Consider the following 22,425-nt stretch of genomic DNA (forward strand, 5'->3'; position numbering starts at 1 on the left):
TCATACAGCATCTTATTCACAAAAACATTACGGTTTGAAGCAGGTTAGATCATATATTTAAAACACATCAGTCTGTTTAGTTTTGCTTGTGCACATCCAACAGCTTCTTCTCCTAGTGAGAGTTTATATTTTGAGTCTTTCGAGTTAGACCAAAAAGTACAGCACTCCATACACACACAGACACACACACAGACACACACACACATACACACACAATCAATAGGCTGCTGTGCTGTAACGAACAGCATCTCAGCTTTATTATTCTATCAAATGAGTTACTGGACTAGTCAATGGCACCGACCGTTTCTCCAAACGATTCAATCATTAAGATCATATCACAGCCAATATTCATCAATCTTGTGTGTTTTAATCTATTTTACAGAACTTAATACCCTGTACTGCCCATTTGAAATCGAAACAGCGCAAGCATAATGCAAAATAACAAATTATGATTTATTTCATATTTGACTTTTTTTTCTATTTTTTTTAGCATGTCATATTTTAAAAACTGTAACAGAAGCCTAGCAATGTTATGTCAGTAAATGACTGAAGCGATAGAGATGTTCATGTATTCCCAGTTTTTATCCCATTTCAAATTTTCTCTGTGCCTGATACTATAGCTGTACATCAGAAAATATGCTATTTTGCTGCTTAATAAAGCCACACTTATACTAATCACTGTTCTTTCAGAGAGGAATATGAGATAACGGGTATCAGCGTTCTTCTGTGCCTTTTATTGGGAACAGTCTGCAGCTCATCTCATCTTCATTATCTTCAGACCTTCATAAACATAAGACCTAAGAAATGAACAAGTTAATTATTCACTTTTACCAATACATTTAAATAACAATAATAAAATCACTGGAAATCAATAGATTCATTAAGGACTAACCAAAATGTTAACGCTACACCACTCGTACAGGAGCCGAGGCTGTCCCATGCCTGGGCTGAGAAACCTTCACTTATTTGTTTTAATGTGTTGACCCAAGGCATTGTACTACATGGGAAATTCTAGGGTGAGAGTGTGATACACACACACACACACACACACACACACACACACACACACACACACACACACACACACACACACACAAGCAACTCTGCTTTTCATTTGTGCCATGCAGAAAACGTAGTTTTTTTTAACTGAAAAATAATCAGCCTAGGATTTTTTATGTAATTTTAGAAACACTGTCTTTGTTCCAGAAGTGAAGATCAGCACACTGAAATACAATCAGTGTTAGTCACAGTCTTAAGCCAGGTTTGTGGACGTGGTATTAATGAGATTATCCGTTCCTTGTAAAAGAATGTTGGACACTTACTGTATTTATCAAGATTTTAAGAAGTACAACTGACTTCATAACAATATGAATAAGATTTGAAAAAATAGTTTCTGGTGGTTATTGTACAAAAATGCTTGAAATCTGCAATTTTCATTTTTTATTTAAATTTTGCGAAAACTTTGAATCCGAATTGCAGAAAATCGGTGTTAATCTTGAAAAATGGAAAGCTCCTGCAAATATTGCATAGTTTTCTTGATTTAATTTTCATTGGTGCGATTGTGAAATAGCTCAATCTTGAAGGAATCTTGAAGGAATCTCATACCCTAGAAATTGTTGAAAATAGTCAAATTTAATATTTCTTTCTAAGAGCGATGAGGACTCAAATGCTCAGGAAATACAGTGTCTTGCAAAAGTATTCAATAAAACAACTAAAAACATTTTAACACGTTTTAACACAAACTCGCATTCTCTTACAATGAAAGCTGGATAGCAAAGAAAATCTTTACTTTCATTTGTATTTTTCCTCATTTACTGTAGGTTCTACTAAGCCTTGTTTTTTGATATTGCCTTTAGCAGTATATAATTAATTCTTCACCTGTGGAATATTATAACCCTTCCCATTTTCTGGATATAAATCACCTTTGTTGACCTTTTATTGAAGAGACTGTCAGTCTGATGGACATGAGTGAAAATTAAACCCAAGAAGCATTCTAATTTAGTTAAAGACAAGGTAATAGAATTTCATAACATAGAAGGTGTAAAATTATATCTAAGAGGCGGACATCCCAGTAAGCACTGACGAATGGATCGATAGTGAGGAAGTGGGAGTTGCATCACACCGCTCAAGTGCTATTTAGACAATATCCTTCCTCAAAAACAAGATGGATCGGGATGAAAAACAAGAACAAGATGGAGTCCAGTGGCTGAGAACGGAGTAAACGTGCAACAGACAACTATTTCAATAGCTTGTGCCTAACTGAGGATTGTATGAGAGGATGGCTAGAAAAAAGTGTAGAAAGAAAAGAAAGAAATCATTGTTTTTGTCCTAAGAGTGACCCAGAAAACATGTTAATTTCTTTTCCTTTGTTTGTTTGTTTTGTGTTATGAGACCAAGATCAAGATGCAAATGTCTAAGCATTACATGTGGCACAAACCTAATTTAGTCTATAATCTATTATCACTCCTAAAATGAAACATGGTGGTGGAAGCATCATGCTCTAAAGACACGTTTCATCCTAAGGAGAATAGATGGAGTCCACGGGCCGTGAATGATCTCAGAAAACTCCTAATTTAGCTTAAAACATTTTTAAATAGGAATCTTATCTTAAAAGATAAGTTTAAGGCGTTGGACTACAGATTGGAAGGTCATGAGTTCGAATCCCAAGTCCACCCAGCTGCCACTGCTGGGCCCCTGAGCAAGGCCCTTAACCTTTAATTGCTCAGTTGTATAAATTGAAATAAATTGTAAGTCACTCTGGATGGGTGTCTGCTAAATGCCAGAAATGTAAATGCACTAAGAATTTTAATGAATATGGGCACAGAACAGAAACACCGACTATCTGTGGCACTGAATGAAAATTTCAGTCAACAAAACAACACCCAACTATCCAGAAGAAAAGTATCTATTTGTAGGCTGGTAGGAACTCACCATAAAATACTCACCATAATCACCATAATCGCTGCAAATGGTGGTTTTATGAAGTAATGGTCTTAGTAGTGTTGAATACATAACCAAGCAACTTTTTCAGGTTCATTATGTAATAAGCTACTGATTAATAACACAAAAATAGTACTTTAATAACATAATATTGGCTGAATAAGCAACATCTCTAGGTCAGATGAGCATGGAGTAACTTAAAAATTTGAGGGGCTTGAATACTTTTGCAAGGCAATAAATCAAAATCATTCATTCATTCATTTTCTACCGCTTATCCGAACTTCTCGGGTCACGGGGAGCCAGGCCCTATCTCAGGTATCATTGGGCATCAAGGCAGGATACACCCTGGACAGAGTATGCCAACCCATCGCAGGGCACACACACACACACTCTCATTCACTCACGCAATCACACACTACGGGCAATTTTTCCAGAGATGCCAATCAACCTACCATGCATGTCTTTGGACCGGGGGAGGAAACCGGAGTACCCGGAGGAAACCCCAGAGACACGGGGAGAACATGCAAACTCCACACACACAAGGTGGAGGGGGGAATCAAACCCCCAACCCTGGAGATGTGAGGCAAACGTGCTAACCTCTAAGCCACCGTGCCCCCCATCAAAATCAGACATTTTTCATTTTTACTCAACATTTTAGTGATAGTAAGCAAGTCCAGCATTATCAGCCTGTACTCTTTTTTTCTACTATCTACCCTGTGCTTGTATGAGGTGGCACTTTGGTCTGTCAGCAATAAGAAAGCACTCTTCTACATCCAGCCCTCTCCCACTCACATTCCCTTGATCCCTTGGGATTTCATCAAAGGCCTGAGCCGTCGTCTCCACTGCACATTGCTATGGCAACTACTGCTTAAAAATGGGTCTTGTGCTCCTCTCCATTTCTGTTCTCTGTTTCTTAGTCAGGAAGATTATGTGATTGTGCAATTTGTTGTTTTCAGCTGGAGGTTAGTTCAGTTTTTTTTTTCCCCCAGAAATGTCTGATTGCAGTATGACCCCATTTCTGCATCTGTAATCTGGAGACCACGATTTTAGTTCGTTTGTATTCAAATGGTGAACAGTGTGTTCATAATCTACTTCAGGTGTTGTGTTGCTGAGTTGACTCATAAGGATGCAGGTCGTTTTCAGAAAACTTATTGCTAGTTTAGAGACATGCAGTACAAGTTAAGAAGCAAAATATTGATTTTTTTATTAACATTAACATTATGTTATGTTTCCCTTATCAAGAGTGACATATCATATAATCATGTTACCTAACCGCTCTTGGTACAGCTGCATTTTATCTTGGTATATTTACCTTCTGTGCCTCTTAATGCTAGCATTATAGCATCACATCACATGTGCTTCTGCCTATTAACCGCTCATCTGCTTGACAGCCAAGTTATAAAAATACAAAGTTATAAATTTAGTCTCATACTGATTATCTGAAATGATCAAGAGTCCATTCATGGGACTGTTTTTCTTTCTAATGAGGTCTCATGAATCACCACTACTGTTAATTAGCTAGCATTGTTAGCTAACTTCCATGGAACAGTGCTAACTAGCTTACACAAATAGGGGCAGCTGAAATCTCTCTGAAGAGTTCATGGAGATTTGTTGCTGCAGGAATGTTCAAGAGTGTCTTTGTTGTCTTGTTGTTTTTTTTTTTTTTTGCAATTAGGTCTCCTGAGTCACTACTGATGTTAACAAGTTAGTATCGTTAGCTAACTCCCATGCAATAAAAATAAGCAAATTAACCTTATGACAGTATATTCCATATATGTCCATATAAGTGCAGTAATCTGTGCGAATGTATTGGAAGTCCATCGATTTAAGGTTTGCGTTAGTCTTCAGTTCAATCCAGCTTTTATATGTATAGCCCATTTAAGAATGGACATTTTTGCAGAGCAGCTTTACCAGTATACTGAAAATGTAAATAATAATTAAGTATAAAATTGAAATCTATATTAATCCCTAAAGAGCAATCCAGAGGCAATGGTGGCAATGAAAACCTCACCGACTCCCTAGACTTGTTTTGCACACACTTCAGTAAAAGGATACAAAAATGTTGGTGATTTTCATGAATACCAAGTTTCTTTTGAAACAGTCACACTGATTTATGTACAGGTCTATTCGTATGCAGCTTAATAAGCTGTTTGTAATGTTCTTCATATTTTCTAGGTTATTTGGACATGTAAAGAAATTTAAAGAACTTTTTCTCCTTTAGCTTAATGATTGATGGAGAAGGAAATAAAATGAACATACCTGACTGTGAGAGAATACAGAATGTCAGCTCAGGTTCATGGATCCTGATGCTGAACCAACACTTCACAGCTTCATCAGCATCTGAATTCTGCTGAGATCGCTCTTTGCCACATCCTCACGTACACCCTGCTTGGTCAGCGTTGTCTATCACACATACAGTAGGCAAGTCCTCGTTTACTGTCAGCAGGTGTCAGGTTGGGATTTTTAACAAAATCATGCACCCCGTTCTGTCACTCTGCACTCTCTTTTGTTCGGGTCTAACAAAATAAGTCATCAGTGATGAAATGATGATTTGTAGTATCTAGTAAACAACAGACTCTTTATGAACAGTGTTCAGATAAGTTTGGCTATTTGCCATGTTACAAACAGGCATACCACTGCAAGCGACTCATCCACACACAACCACCGGTGACAAAACTAAGACGAATGGATTTCGCTCATGTTAATTAACTGAAGAGTTGGAAAAGAAACTTTTATTGATTTTGAAATGAGCAAAGCTGTGGGTCCAGTTCTGTGAAGAGGCTGCCATGGAGGCTCAAGCAGCTCATTTCCAATAGCAGGTAAATAGAGAGTAGAGAGTAATCATCTCACTTTTCATCCAAACTAGCTTGTAACTGTGCTTCCAAGACCATTTTGTCAAAGGTGCGCATGTTGGTCTCTTCTCGCACGCGGTCCCGGACATGGAAAGAGGCACGTGCGACTGAGCGGGCGCTTTCTAACACAGCACGTTTTTCACGGAATATCTGTTCGCTTTTCTCTAGCTTGCGCTCTATTGATTGAAGCAACTCCAGGCGCCTCTGCTTCTCCTCCTCCTCCACTTTCTGACGATTCAGTCTCTGAAGCCGCTCTTTTTCCAGTCTACTCTGGGCAGCACGCTGCGCTTTTTCTCGGGCCCTCTCCTCTGCTACCATAGCGGCCTGCTGAACCCGCTTCATGGCTTCCCTCGCCCGGGCCTCCTTCTGATATTTTTGTTGCTGCTCGCGCTGCTCAGCAGCCTTCCTCGCTTTCTGGATCTGTTGTTCTTCACGTTTTGCTTTCTCCCGAATCTCTTGCCCACGTCGTTCCTGTATCTGCTCATAGTTCTCTAATGAGCGACTCAGCTTTTCTATCGCAATCCGCCGTGCTTCCTCTCGCTCGTCTGCTTCACGGCGCTCAATCTCTTGGATGAGTGCTGTATGTCGCCGCTTTTCGGCACGATTGAGGCCACGAAGCTCCTCCAGCATCTGGTGCTCTCGCTCTTGCCTCTTTAACTCTGCAATAGTTAGCTTCTCTTTGATGAGCACCTTCTCATGCTCCTGCAAATTAGCCCGCTCTTCTTCCAACATTTTTAGGGTCTGCTCCTGCATGGCCTTCTTCAGCTTTTCCTCACGAGCAGCCTGCTGAAGCTTTAGCAACCTGCTTCTCTCTTGTTGCTCAGCTAATTCCCTCCAGCGCTCCTCGCTTTCAGCCACCCGGCGTAACTTGGCCGCTGCCGCATCCCGTTCCTGCTGGCTGAGTCTCCGTTGCCTGGTGGAAAACTGTGACTGCCACGCTCTCTGGCACTGAAGCACTGCTCGCTGTTTATCTCGATCTTCACGTTCACGCCGCAGTTCCTCTAATCGCCGTTCACTGTCCCACTGCAAATGTGCTACATAGCGTGTTTGACTCATGATATCTTCTTCTTGGTGCCTGGCTAGCATTAATGCTGCAATCTTACGGTCACGTTCCGGTACAGCCTTCAGACCTCGACGCTTTACTTCTTTTACAATGCGCTCTACCTTCTGTGTAGTCTGCCGAGAGTGACTCAGATCTCCCAAGCTTAAGCTTCTGCCCATCAGAGAGTTAAACGTAGCTAAGGTACGAGCACGAGGACTAGAGGTTTTACCCCAGTGATCCCTTGCCCCTTCCCAGCTGTAAGAGGATGATGCTGACTCTGAAGAGGCACATGTGGTTGTTGTTGCTGTTGTGGTAGTGGTCGAAGTGTTAGAAGAGCTAACCACTTCCCTTTTTCTTTGTAAGGATTCTAAAGAATGGCTTCTCTCTCTGGACTTTGACATAGACATAAAGTGTCCATTGTGCTGCGTAAATGGACTAGTGATGCCATTGGCTGGGCTCTGTGCTGCTGACTTTGATACAACTGGCGCCAAACATGATGACATCCTTGGGAAAGATGAAGGCTTCGGTGTTGACCTGGGGAATGTGTTTGCAGACTTTGACAGTATACTAGGTGGACACTTTTTGGACACTGATGCCCCTGGTGTTGAAGTAACAAATTTTGGAGATACGGATACTTGAGTCCTTCCAGCAGACTCGGCAAGTAATTTAGACTGTTTTACAGAAGCCACTTTAACAGAATGCCCAGTGCTCAATGGACTTGATATTAAGGACTGAGCTGAAATCATTTTAGTAGATGAAGGAGATGTTTTTGTTAATTGTTCAGAGCAGTGAGGTATATCTTTTGACATTGACTGTAACACTGGTGTAGCATGTGGTTTTGGTGGACCCCTGCTAGCAGGTGACTTTTTGGTGATGAGACCAGAGGTAACAGCACCATGAATGCTCTGCTTATTTTTTTCAGTGCTGTTTGTATCTTGAGGCTTCTCTAAATCCTGTGATCTGCTGCCGTTGTTCAGTGCTACCTGAACGGCCTTTTTTTTCTCCTCTTGAATTATTCTTTCTCGTTCATCTCTGCAGTGTCTGAGTTTGGCATGCCTGTCCTTCTCATACACTTCAAACATCCCTGTGGCTACACGCATGCTATGGCCGGGTGCCTCACGTGCAAAATCAGACAGCGGTCGAGACAGAAGTTCCACTGGTTTGACTCCGCATCGTGCGCATGCCTCGAGTGAACGAGGACTGGTCAGCACATAACGGCTGCCTTCTGCAACTGGAGAATCGAAGTTATAAAGGTCTAGATGTAGCTTAGGAGGTTCAGATTCACTGTTCTGTAACTGGCTACCTTGAGGGCTCTGTTCAAGTTCCACTCTGGGTTCTTGTTCTGGAGAGTCAAGAGTAGTCTTTGCCTTTTCCCCATCCTCATCCTGTTCAGGTAGACAAGGGGCTTCAGATGCTGCAGCTGGGGTCTCAAAATATGGACATTTGATCCTATTCTGGTCCTCGGGTTCCAGCGGATCCACCATTGTGAGCTGTGCGATAAGCAGAAAAGAGGAAAAAAGATTAATTAGTGAGGAGCTGTTTGTAATACACACGAGCATGAAAGTCAGTTACATGACATATGGCTTGCATTTTTATTTAAATATATTTTTTTAATAATTTCTAGGTCCACCCTTGATTTTATAACCACCTTCAAATGTTATGATTGACCTCTCTGTAGCTTCTGTGTACATTTATTATCACACCCTATAGTGTCACCAAAATGAGGATGAGGTTCCCTTCCCCTGGTTCCTTTCAGGGTATCTTCCTTTATCATCTAAGGGAGTTTTTCCTCACCACAGTCACCTCATGCTTGTTCATTGGGGATAAATACAAACACATTTAAATATATCTAATATCAATCTTGAACTTTTGTATTGTTTCAATATTTGTATTAACTTTTTGTGTTATGTTTATTTTCTGTAAAGCTGCTTTGAGACAATGTCCATTGTTAAAAGCACTACACAAACAAATGTGAATTTGCCTTTGAATCCTTTACCCTGTAATAATTTTGTATTATACACCCAAAATGAATGCGTCATCAGCTCCATATATAAACAGGTTTCCTATAATAAACAGGCCTTATGTGTATATATATATACACATGGGTTTAATCCCAATCCCAGCACAGAGCATCACTTTAACACCACGATCACCATTAAAAAGGTTTATATTACATACTGTATATATTACAAAGATAAAATTTGTTTTAGCAAACATCAAATGCAGCTGATCAAGCTTATAAAGCTCGTAATACGAGAAAAGGCCCAGTACAGGCCCGCACACCGCGCGCTATTCCGCAAACCGAGATTACCGACACATCAGGAATACTCTGCGTGAAAAGAAATGTCGCGCATCTTAAATAAAATCCTTAAAACAGTGATTTACCTTTTAGCTCGCAGATTTTTTGACGAAGCGTTCTGCAGCGCTGTGCATGCACTCTCTCGTACAGCCTGCATAATAAGCGCTTAGGAGCACCGCATCTCTGCGCTCAAACCCGAATCCCACAGCGACACTATGCGGTTTTCTTTACTCCGAGCTGAACCAATACGACGTTATCACAATCCCGCGACCTCCAACAACGAGAGTCAGCCGTGGGTTACAGATTTTTTGCATGCACAAAAGGAAATCGGATCTTGTGTGGTCCTCCACCTCCTCCTCCATCCTCTTCTCCACATCACCATCATCATCGTCAGTCTCCACCTGCATCCTGTTTCTCCAGCATTCACACTGCGCCTCCTTCTGACTTCAGGTTAAAAATATCCACTGCAGCCGCCCTTTATTGTCACTTCATTATAAATTTTTTTATTCTCTTGACCCTCTGACCCACTGGCTAAAAGCAGAATGAATGCTTTGTAATTAAACTCACGATCTATAGAAATATATAACCAAACCTAATGGTTTATCTCAATGCATTCATAGAGCCCTAAAGTATTTGTTTGCTTGTTTGTTTGTTTCTCATAATTCATGTACAGTACATATATCATTATTTCTGGTTGAATTATTACTGGTTATTTAGTATATAAATATTTAAATGAATTCAGTAATTATTTCTCATTATTGTGCTCATATTAGACTTATTATTAAATTATTATTAAGTTTTTTGCTCTTTTTGATTTTTTAAAATTCTATTCTGCTTATTTACTACAATTTTATTCAAGAAATCGTGTATTGTATTGATTTGTGTTGTACTGCATTTAGATTCTTACTTACCTATTTATTTTATATTACTCTAGGACCTTGTGTACATCCAAACTATTCATTCATGCATTCATTCATTTATTTGTGTTTTTATTTGGCAGACTATTTAAAAGCTCTAAGTAGACTCTATCAAAACAAGTGTCTAATAAAAGCATTACACTCATCACAGCGTTATCATGTAGTATCTCTGTTTGTTTGAATTTTACCTTGTGCTTTTATGGTAGAACTGCAGTAGCACCAGTTAGACACAAGGAGGCGCCACGTGCACAGTACAGTGAAAAAGCCTAACATTTTGAGCAGTGTTCCTTAATACTGGCATTTGGCAGAAGCCCTTATCCAGAGGGACTTACATTTAATCTCAATTTATACACATGAGCATTTAATGGTTAAGGGCCTTACTCAGGGGCCCAGTGGTGGCAGCTTGGTAGACCTGGGATTCAAATTACCTCTTGAGTTTAAAGAGTTTAGGAAAGAGTTGGCAAAAATGGTGTTAAAGTATGGGAAAATGATCACACACCTCAGTTCACTTATTTACCTAATTATACTTGTAGATATGCAAAAATCATACCTTTATGAATCTTTTATTACTCTTCCCTATGACAGTACATGTATACATTGATTGCACCTCATGAGGGAAAACTCAACTCTGTTAATTCCTTTTTTTTGTCAGCATGCAAAAAAATTCCAACGATCTAAGCAAGCATAAATATTTTTCAGACAAAACTATTTTTTTTTCGCCACAGCAAAACAGTACTGTTTATATGGTTAGGAGAGGCTATCCCAAGAGAGTGGCATAGGGAACTGATTGTAAACTGTTGTGTTTTGTGGTTTCAATATGTCACATTACTGATGCAAACTTTTGTGGAAGTATCTTTGATCCATCTTTCAGTGTGTATTTTGCTGTTGTTGTTGTTGATGTGGTTGCCATTGTTGTTGCTGTTGGTGGGTTACTGTGTTCTCTGTTGTAAGACATAACCAAAATGATCTAAAACCTACTAAATCTTAGTCTTGATTATTCTTTATATAAAAAGGTTTTTTTTTAATAAATACAACTGTATTTAATAAGGACATGATGAACTTTGGCCTAAACTGGTTCTGGATGTGGTTTAATGTAACTTAATGTTATATAGTATGTATTTTTGTATATACATTTGTCTTCACTGTCAGTCCACTGTTTGTGAAGGAGAAGTGTGTGGGTTTAGAGATTAGATAACCGGTGGAATGGGTACTGGTGACCCACTAAACTCTTGACCTGTGAGGGGAACAGTGCGAGTTTAATTGACCCCCTGTCTGTCAGCTGTATCACAAAAGCAGTGAGTAAGAACTAACAACAGGGAACGTAGTTGCTGCAGTGTAAATTGGGGGCATGGGATGTATCGGGGGTCATGATTGGTGCAGCCAGTGTGCAGTTCAGTGGATCTGGAGGGTATGTGTGTGTCCTCTGAGCTGCACTGGGGTCGTAGAGAGGTGAGATACATAGTAGAGGTATAGTACTCAGACACTGGCCAAAGGCTAGTATTCAGCTTAATATGAAGCTCTTTTTTTCTTGTTTAAGGTGTAAGTGATGCCATGCTGTCCATCTTTAAACCACATTGGTCTGATAAGCTCAAATGTGGAGTTGGACTTGCACCTAAAAAACGCCTTCTCAAGCCAGGAACATGTCAAGATGTAAAAGCCATATAAAAAAAATAAAACATGAGGCATGTCTAAATGGTACTGAAATAGTTTTAAAAAAATTCCTTAAAGTAGAATTTTTTTACTAAGAATACATCCTTCAATACATCCTCGGTTTGCCCTCACAAAGAACAGGATCTCTGATTGCCCTGGTTGAGATTTTCAGCTTGGCTTTGTCAAATTCAAGGGCCATGTTTTCATGACAGTTCTGACAACTCCCGGCTCTTCTGTTCTCTGTCACTGCGTCTCTTCCCCTGGCTCAGATGAAGAGAATCCCCTCTCTGGAAGAGAGAAAAGTGTCCCAGAGACCAAGCTGTTAATTCAATCAGGAGTGTGGCATGCTCAATTAGGCATCCATAAGGACCCAGGAAGGGTCCGTGGGGCCCTGTGGAGGGCAGGCAGCCCAACCTCTGAGAACCATTAATTGTGGATGACAGTGTGTAAACATTTGGGTGAATAGGCGGCACAGGTGCTGGACACCCAAGCCCTGTCTCAATGGCCCTTTTCACACCCAGATTCCCTCTGCACTCCCTCACTTTTACTTCTTCTTCTTTTTCTAACATTATATAAGATACAACAATAACAGGGTTAGAAGAAGTTGAGCAGCCTGTGTAGAAGAAAAAAAGGGATTGAGTGGTTGGCGAGATGTGGGGGAGATGAAGAGGCTCCTCTGATTCAGAAGCGAGCACCCACTGCAACCAGAACATGTAAAAGATGTGGAATTCATCAAATGAAAGCCAGATGAGAGGCTTTAACGGAAGCAGACTCTCCTTCTGACCTCACTTTTTTTTCTGAGAAGTCCCCTCTCTGTCCATCCTGCTCTTTCTTTACACTTTTTGTTGTTTTTTTTTCCTCGATTTTCTTCTGTTTCCTAACTGAGATCTACCAAGAAATACAGTATATAAAACCGTCAATCAGTAAACATAATCCTGTTTGTAAGCAGGAACTTATATTTTTAGACTTTTTTAATGTAATCAGAAGAGTTGGAAAATAGAACACATTGCTGAAATATTAATCAGGGTTGGCTGGTATAAATGGGATTTCCTTAAAAATAAAAAAATGATCAATTTATCTTATTTGCTTGTAAATATCTTAAATATCTTGTATTTAGATAGTGTATCTATCTATCTATCTATCTATCTATCTATCTATCTATCTATCTATCTATCTATCTATCTATCTATCTATCTATCTATCTATCTATCTATCTATTTATTTTTACCTCTTCTTTTTTCCTTCTATAACAGCATCACAAGTAGACTGAATAGGTAAAGAAGAGGCTATGGCTGATTTCTTTCTAGCACGAACTGTACATTCACACAACCTCATTTGCTTTTGGATTAAGTGATTACACTTACACTTAAGAAACCTTAGATTTGTTTGCAATTGTAACTGTGGGATTTACAGTTTGCATGGGATGTGGTACAGTAGCTTTGTGGTTAGATCAGTAGTCCAACGTCTGTCTATATAATGCCTGTCTGTCCACTAAACCTCCACTGCAGGGTCCCTGAGCTAGGCCTCATTTGCTCTGTTGTCTAAAATGAGCTTAAAATGTAAGTCGCTCTAATGCTGGAAATGTAAATAAAATATATTTAACTGCATTTTGCTGACTCATTCATAGCATCAGCAGTGATAATGAAGCGACATTTCAAATATAGGAGCTCTAATAAACATGGGCTTCAAGGCAAAATACTTCCTCAATTACAGATTTTTGTAAACTGAGTCAAATCAAAAGACAATTTCGACAAATTACTCAAAGATGTGACTTAACTGAACATATTTTTTGTGGTCGGGACAACACAACTGTTTAATGATGAGTACAGCTTTTCTTTTTACTTGCTATTCAGAAGACAGATATGGCTTAAAACATAAATCTTTTTTACAATGAACGTGAATTTTGTAGTCCTGCATAATTTTCTAGAGATGTAAATGTTATAACAGCAGCCTGGAGTATAATTAGAAAGTTGCTAAGTATACATGTGCTTTAGACGGGGCTTTTGTTGTTAAAAGCCATTAAGAATTTATGAAGAGTTTCAAATCTTTTAAGTGCAAAAAATGCTGGACAAAGTAACTTTCCCCTTGATCTGACAAACCACAATAAAGCTCAGTCCAGATGTCTAATTGCATGAGATGAAACTGGGTTTAACAGTGAATTGCATGGTGTAAAATGCACAGGTATTGTGATCTCTCAACAAGAACTGTGCTTGTCCTGCTTATCTTAGACATCATAATAATATACAGGCATGGGGGACATTCTCTCATCTGTTCATTTCTGTTGATTAAAGGCATGCAATGTGCACAGCTCGGCGATAATTAAACCCAAATCGGCAGGGAGCCGCTAGCTGCTTATGTCTACAGACACCTGCTAATTTTCTGGCGGCTGTGTTGCTGTAAACAGACACTGGACAGTGAATTGAGGGTCTGTCAAAAGGGCCGACGTGATAATTGGGCAGTGCAGGTCGTGTCAGTTTGTTTGTTAATTCTTTTTCACCGCCCCTTTTGTCAAGCAAACGCTTCAAGTCCAGCCAAGTGACAACACCAGACCGTGTCGGACAACTTTCCTCCAGCAAAAGGTTTTCACACTGTACTTTTGTCTGGTGCCCAGGCATAGTTAAAGCAGAGAGGGCAGAGCGAAAGTGGATGCAGAACATTAAGTGATCTCGTTAACATTCCGTTAAACTTTCTCGATCCCCCTCGCAGCCATGCCCTCCCTTTTCTCAGAATAACTTCACACAGGAGTGGACCAGCTGGCGTGAAGTGTAGATCAGCCCAGCCAAGCCTTTAAGAAGAGACCCAGGAGTGGATAAGGACACATCCCTGGTTTGCGCTCATGATACCACATATCGCTGTGTGATAGTATAATAGCGCTGAGCATCGTACATGCTCTCCATTCCCAGCTGTAGAGAACATCTAAGATAGCATCAGGCTGAAAGTAAGACTCTGGCATGTTAATACCTTTAATTTTCTATTTTCCAGCCATATCTTTTCTGTCCTTGTTCATGTTCACACTAACCTGATCATTCTCTTTACAATTCTGTTCACTGCTGATTTCAAAATTGTCATGGCCTACAGTTTGTGTGTGTGTGTGCGTGCGTGTGCGTGCGTGTGTGCGTGTGTGCGTGCGTGTGCGTGTGTGTGTGTGTGTGTGTGTGTGAGAGAAAGAGAGAGTGGGGGGGGGAGCAGGAGGGGGACAGGATACCTGCACATAGTTCAAAGCCCCCTTTCTCTGCTTTACACTCTCCAATACACACTAACAAACACGCTCAACAGGGAGTGAGCAATGAATATGAGATATAGAAAAAAATTATAAAGGGTAAACATTTTCCCCCAGATATCACTTATTAGATTATATCTAAGAAAAACATTTCATTCTTTGGTTCCTCTATTCAGGAGCTGTTACATTACATTTACAGCATTTAGCAGACACTGTTATCCAGAGTGACTTAAATTTTATTTCATTTTATACAACTGAAGGTTAAGGGCCTTTCTCAGAGGCCCAGCTGTGGCAGTTTGGTATACCTGGGATTTGAACTCATGATTTTCCGGTCAATGATCGAACTCCTTAACCACTGAGCTGTCACAACCCCAATGTTAATGGTTCTATGTTGATTTAAAAAAAAAGGACAAAAAAGTTGTAGATTTTTACAGAACTCTTAAAATACCATTTAGCCAGAGTGTCTTCTACCTATTTAAAGGAAGGAAATTATTTAATTATTAATTTTAACATTTTGACATGCAGGTTGTCTTTTCATTTAATTGATTGATTGGTTGATTGATTGATTGATTCATTCATTCATTGCTGAACACTTATTAAATGTTCTTACTTTTTTAACAGTGTCTACAACAATGCAAAATAATTATTCAGTTAGCCTAGAAGATACACCCACATCACAGATCTAATAATCCAGAACTGCTATTACATATGAATGAAATGTGAAATGGATGTGATGTTATATTAGTATGATATTATGCTCTTATGCTAATATTATTAACAGCAGCTACACTAATTCCTCTCCACTGCTTCTCTCTTTCTACCCATCCCGAGGCTGTAAACTATACCAGCTCAGATTGTCTTTCGTGCCATGAAGATTCTGGACCTTCACTGAGATGAGGCCAACCATGTGAGGATCCTGAGACAGATCTAGAGATTTACCAGCTCCAGTTGGACTCTGCTTCATGAAGTATTCAAACATACTAAAATGCCATTTGGTCTTTGAGGACAGTCTGTCAGACTGTATATTTTCACACCTCCAGTGTCACCCAAATGTAAGATGGGTTCCACTTTGAGTCTGGTTCCTCTCAAGTTTTCTTCCTTTACCTTCCAAGTGAGTTTTTCCTCACCACAGTCGCCTCAGTTACCTCAGGCTTACTCATTGGGGATAAATACAAACACATTTAAATATATCTAATATTAATCTTGAAATTTTGTATTATATTAATCTTTTTATTAACCTTTTGTTTTATGTTTATGTTTGAGACCATGACAATTGTAAAAGCACTATACAAATAAATTTGAATTTGAATCTGTTTTCGGAAAATAACCAACAACAGGGTGGTGAAGCAATGTTACTGATTATTTTCTCTCATAGAATAGCACCTTCTTTCATACCACAGCAGTATGTGAGCCACGATTGCAGTAAATCTGTCCAGTTATGATAAAGCAGCTATAAACATAAAACAAGACTAAAACAAGTGCCATGTTGCTTAGAAATCCTCTAGTCTAAAAACTCTTCAGTGTGTCTCTCCAGAAAATTAAATGCTGTGCCTCATTTAATACATAACCACACAAACATGCAAACAAACAAAAAAAAAAAACAACAACAACATAAAGATTCTAGATAAAATGTATTAAATTGTGTGTGTGTGTGTGTGTGTGTGTGTGTGTGTGTGTGTGTGTGTGTGTGTGTGTGTGTGTGTGTGTGTGGTGTTTAAAGATTTAAATCTATACTTTAAATGTAATGTTTATGAAGTCTTGTATATAATCTATATGATTTTATACATTTAAATAATAAGAATTATTATTTATAAATACAAAATAATATAAATAAAAATTAAGAAAAATATTTTTAAAAAGTTAATATAAATAAATAAATAAATACTTTTAAAAATGAAATTTAAATGTAATATAACTAAATAAAATAAATTTAACTAGTGGATACATTGGATAAAGTGTCGATGGAAGCATATATTATAATCATCAACTGGCATGATATCAATAATAATTATGACATTTTATACAGATGTTTCTTCTGTAAATATGTTTACTCCTGATTATATACACTTTCATATTTAATCATAAAAACGTGCCAATTTTTTGTATCACGTGTCATTCATTTTAAACTAACAAACGCCGTCGATCCAATCAATATATTTATTTTCTTTACATGTATTAAATGTATTCATGTTGAGAACCTTGCTGGAACCGGTGAAAAAAAATCCATCCCTTCACTGCTTATTCCAGGTAATATATGTAGAGTGTGATGCGTTCATTGGACAGTTCTGGTGTCAATCATCCTTGGTGATCCCACCTCCAGGCTTTTTAAATGAGCGGCATAAGAACGTGAACTATTCAACCTGTAACTGCCGCGAGGAGCGCGCGCGTGCTGGATAACGTGTGTTGCTATGGCGATCATCAGTCAGTGAGTGAACGTGAGCACTATGTAAACTCTCACCTGCATACACACCTTCATAAAAAAAACAAACAACAAAAAAAAACAATAAAAAACAAACAAACACAAGACAAGAAATTCACTGAGGAGGAGAGAAAGTGGACAAGAGGAGGATTTTTGCAGGGGATTTTTTCTTCTGCTCAGTAAGCATTCGTCCATAGCTGTGACTCTACGGCATTAAGAGAGATGTTTCCTCATCACCTGGTAGTTTTGTGTTCTTTGACCCTGTTCGTGTTACGGATCCCGGCGCAGAAACCCAACGGGCAACGGGTGAGTGAAAAACACGCGCGCGCGCGCGCGCACACACGTCTCTCATTTGTCTTTGTGAGGACCTTCATTGTGAGGACCTTCCAATTAATGCACCTAATTAATCCTGTGCAACATCTAAACCAAACCCTAACAGTGATCTCAGTAACTACAAGTAAACTTTATTTATTTACTTACTGATGTATTTATTTGTTTATTACTTTATTTAATGTAGTTTATGTGAAAAAGGCATTTTTTTTTTTTGCTTGTCTAAACTACTGGATATTTCTCTCCTTTTGGGGACCATACTTTGGTCCCCACAACGATATAAAGCACACACAAGTCAACATCACTGCACGCGTGAACGCACATACACAAACAGCTAGGGATGAAAATCTTCTACTTTTAATCATCATATGGTTTCATGTACTGTATCTAATAAATAGTCGCCTCCATGCCCCTGAATGAGACACATCACCTGTCGACTTGTCATGCGTAACTGTATTCTTTTAACTTCTATCTGTTAAATTTAAAGAGAAATAGATGAAACAGCATGGCATGTGTGCTATGTTAGATATTATTATGACACTAATTATAATATAGTGATTAAGGATATAACGATCCTATTTTTCCTGTTTCTATCTGATACTTATATCAGAGCTCCGAGCCTATCTATATATGCCTCATGCCGCACTCAGACCATCAAAGTAACAAGCTTTTGACACTTATGCGAAACTTTAATGGTGTGACGACTCCATGCATTAGGACGTTTTTGTGAAAAGATGCGTTCAGCAGTTTATATTTGAGGCAGGATAAGCTTTGTGGTGCTGGGTTTTGAACTCTCCTGAATCCTTCAAGACTGCAGCCTAAAACCTTAACCATTAAGCTCACACATCACACACATGGCTTTGACAATAAACTTCCCCCGCCACATACTCCAGAAGGTAAAGACAAACGTTTGAGTATCAGATTGATGCATCCTTAGTCTTGTCTTATCCTAGGCGTTAATGCGAAACAAAAAAGAAAGAAAGAAAAGAAAAGAAGAAACGTCAGACTAGAATGAAGATTTATACATTGTGAAAATAATGTTATGCAATCACGCAATACATGACATTCTTATAGGAACAAATCATGATGGATGTAGAATTATTATTATTTTTTTTATTTATTGATCAATTCTTGAATAGTCCAGCTGTGTATGGACGAAGCCACATTGTCCTGTGGGTTTGCCAGTGATACTTCAGTGAACTCATTGCCCTTTTGTCATATATGTCTTTTGCTCCTCTTGCACCCCTCTGGGTTATAAGAAAGGAGTGAGCGGTTGCCTTCTTGGCGCTGCATTTTATACAATTTCAACAAAGACAACATTGTGGATTTCTTTTTTTCACTGCTGAATCAGTTTGCGGGGGCAGGACGTTCTGAATGGTAGCACTATATGGCTGTATTTAAAAGCAATACTTTTCCGTCTGCCAGCTTCTGTTTTCCGTCCATTTGTCAAGCCGTCATTTTCACAAGTGAGAAAGTCTGAGTCACGGTGATGAGCTTTATTCTTTCCTTGCTCACTTTCACTCCTCTCTCTGTTTTTTTTTTGTCCTCTCCCCATTTATACTCTGGTCTGAATCAATGATATGACACTGGCCAGACAAACTCGACAATGTGTCCCAGTTACAGCATTTTTTCCATCTGAGAGAGGGAGAGAAACCTCAGGTACCTGACGGGCCAGCGTTTTAGACTCAAGAATGATTTGGCAAGATTGTTTTTTTCGGATAATGTCTATTTAATGAGCCACAGAGACCACAGAGAATGAGTGAATGTGTGTGAAAATGAGACAGAAAGAGCAGGAAACGTAGGATGAGAGCAAAAGAGAGAAAACAAGTGAGAGGCTGGCGGATAGCGCAGAGGGACTGTCATAATTGTGGTCTGAGCGTGTGTTGGCTCATAGAGTTATCCATGACAAAGTAATGTATTAATCTGGTTTAAATAAAAAAAAAAAAAACAGATTATTTCTGTGACACCATCTGCTTAGCTCAAACGGTAATGCAAATATAGGAAACGTTTGCATGTTGTTTTAATTATGCCCTTTTAAATCTTTATATTTGAGAGTTTTAATGGAGTACCATGACGTTGACTTGTGGAAGAATCTTTTCATGTAGGACCTGAATGCAAAAACAATAAAGTATTGCATAAGGAATTTTTATTTGCATCATTTTGTTCAAAGTGCAATGAAAATCTTTTCTTAACTCCTCTTGATTTAACAATGATACAGATATTATATTCAGTTTTGACAGTTACTGGGCTTCCTGAGACAAGATGACTCTTTTAACAGGTGGTGTGAGTGTGTGTGTGTGTGTGTGTGTGTGTGTGTGTGTGTGTGTGTGTGTGTGTGTGTGTGTGTGTGTGTGTGTGTGTTGGAGGGGTGGGGGTGGGTGTACTCTGTAACAGAAAAAAAAATCCCTGAAAAACTATGTCGGCAATACTAAACAAGTCCTCCCTCTTGTGTCTGAGAGGTTTTTTAAAAAACACCCTAGTGTAATCATTACTGGAGTTCAGAGGGGTTATGATATTAAAAAAGCCGGAGTTAAACGCTTTAAAAACTGTCCTCCCCTTTGTGCCTCATTAAAGCTAACTTATCTCTCACTTGTGAGAACGGAAAGCTTTATGAGGAGTTATGAGCACTGTGCTGGAAGGTGCATCCAAGCCAATAACAGGATTCTGCACAGCGAGTTTTCAAAGAAAGTCACATTTGATCGGGTTAAAAAAACCTTTCCTGCCATCAGAGGAATTGTAACTTTCCATTTCTGCATTTAATCAGAATTGAGGGCCTTGTTTCTAGAAAATACACCTGAACTATGCGTAGTAGTGAAGAAAAATAAAGAAGAATATGAAGAAATGTTTTTCACCCAGCATAGAAAATCTAGCTAAATAAAACAAATCATCTACTTGAAGTGATTGATGTGAAACGCCACATGAAAATTGTCTGCTGTTTCACAAGAGGGCAAACATGACCCTTGTATCTCTGTTCTGACCGAGTAAAGAAAACGAAAAAAGGTCAATCATCCCCTTAATAACTCAGTATTTCAACTCTCGTCGTAAATCATAGAGGACTCTCTTTTTCACGTCAATTAATTATTGTAACATTTTTGTACAGTCACTATTTTTCAAATACAGAACACATCATTTCAGATTTATTGGATAATGTAAGGGTTAAACATCTAATAGCCACATTTTTAGCACAAAAACATGTTTCTGAACCCTGCCTTTGGGAAGCACCCAACTGTAACAATGAATAAAATGCTAATAAAAACAAGATCTACAGTATTTGAGTTGGACAAGGTGCATGCATCTGAAAAATAAATCAGAGAAAAGACTCCAGTCAAATACAGTCAAAGACAGACTGGATCTAGCTGTGTTTTTATCTGTAGAAAGCTGTGGCACGTAAGAAAGTGAAGCGTGTAAGATGGTATGCAGAGACGTCTGAACAGAAGCCAAGTTTAACGGAAACAGAGACGAGTGTGTTAAGCTAAATCAGATAGAAAATAAGGATGTACCTAATTGAATATATGGAATAAATAGTAAGCATGCTATTGTTTATTTAGTTATATATTTGTTTAATTAGATAGATAGATAGATAGATAGATAGATAGATAGATAGATAGATAGATAGATAGATAGATAGATAGATAGATAGATAGATAGATAGATAGATTTACCAGAAAAGTTCACAGTTTCCTATTTTCATATAGTTGTGAGTGAGCTCTCAGTGATTCATTAACATCAGCACAGCACAATGAACAATTTTCAGTATCCTTAGCCTGGTCATGGTTACAGTGGTTAAATTTAAATTCAATTTATTTGTATAGCACTTTTAACAATTCCCTTTGTCTCAAAGCAGCTTTACAGAAGTATGGAAAGAGAAGAGAGAGAGAAAAAAAAAGAAACAATAATAATAATAATAATAATAATAATAATAATAATAATAAGAAGAAGAAGAAGAAGAAGAAGAAGAAGAAGAAGAAGAAGAAGACGAAGAAAAATAAGGATAAAATAAATAAATGAATACATTCAAATAAAGTTTAAAATTAATATAAAAATATTAATTTAAGATACTATAGGTGACCATACTTAGGCATATGTACATACTCAGCATTTAACCCATCCAAAGTGCACACACACAGCAGTGAACACACACACCATGAACACACACCCGGAGCAGTGGGCAGCCATTTGTGCCGCGGCACCCAGGAAGCAGTTGGGGTGTTCGGTGCCTTGCTCAAGGGCACCTCAGTCGTGGTATTGCCGGCACGAGACTCGAACCCATAACCTTAGGGTTAGGAGTCAAACGCTCTAACCATTAGGCCACAACTTCCCAGATGTATATCTGTATGAACAGTGTGTAATAGAACAACCGAGAGCACCTGAGGAACTAATGGGTCATCACAACGCTATATTTTATGTATCTGCCTGTAGCATATTGTATGGTTTGCACTGTCTATTTTGCATTAGGTTGCAAACTATGCACTTTACTTTCTTTTCTTGTCTTGTCTTATGTAGCACCACGGTCCTGAAGAAGTCGTCTCATTTCACTATGTACTGTGCAGGATTAACTAAGTTTGTTCTAAAGTATCATACACATCTGAATGCTAATTAAATAATCACAAAATGAGTGGGATATGAAAAAGTCTCTACTCTTGTGGAAGCAGTTCAGTTTCTAATTAAAAACACTATAAACTTGAGTAAGGTACAGTAGCTGAGGTTAACTAAATGTCCGACCCAGAAATACATTTAAACTTTTATGCCGTCATAC

The 22,425-nt window shown here is 38.6% G+C and overlaps 2 protein-coding genes across 8 annotated transcripts in view; one reads left to right on the top strand and one right to left on the bottom strand.

Moving 5' to 3' along the window:
* Window position 1: 1 nt before the first annotated feature.
* Window positions 2-9,587, bottom strand: ccdc177 (coiled-coil domain containing 177). The gene is made up of 3 exons (XM_027174758.2): window positions 9,220-9,587; window positions 5,200-8,324; window positions 2-797 (listed from the first exon to the last, which is right to left on the bottom strand). The coding sequence occupies exon 2, from the start codon at window positions 8,316-8,318 to the stop codon at window positions 5,787-5,789; it is 2,532 nt and encodes an 843-aa protein (XP_027030559.1). The 5' UTR covers window positions 8,319-8,324; window positions 9,220-9,587; the 3' UTR covers window positions 2-797; window positions 5,200-5,786.
* A 7,680-nt stretch (window positions 9,588-17,267) lies between these two features.
* smoc1 (SPARC related modular calcium binding 1) overlaps window positions 17,268-22,425 on the top strand; it is a 45,412-nt gene continuing 40,254 nt past the window's right edge. For all 7 annotated transcript variants that reach the window (XM_047821536.1, XM_047821538.1, XM_047821535.1 and 4 more), the window contains exon 1: window positions 17,268-17,645. In XM_047821536.1, coding sequence (XP_047677492.1) covers window positions 17,562-17,645 — 84 coding nt within the window. In that variant the 5' untranslated portion in view covers window positions 17,268-17,561. The remainder of the gene's footprint in view (window positions 17,646-22,425) is intronic.

Source organism: Tachysurus fulvidraco, chromosome 12, assembly GCF_022655615.1.
Source record: "Tachysurus fulvidraco isolate hzauxx_2018 chromosome 12, HZAU_PFXX_2.0, whole genome shotgun sequence".
NCBI lineage: Eukaryota > Metazoa > Chordata > Actinopteri > Siluriformes > Bagridae > Tachysurus > Tachysurus fulvidraco.

Coding starts and splice junctions, on each gene's coding strand:
- ccdc177 (XM_027174758.2), bottom strand. CDS start 8,318: ATGGTGGATCCGCTGGAACCCGAGGACCAGAATAGGATCAAATGTCCA.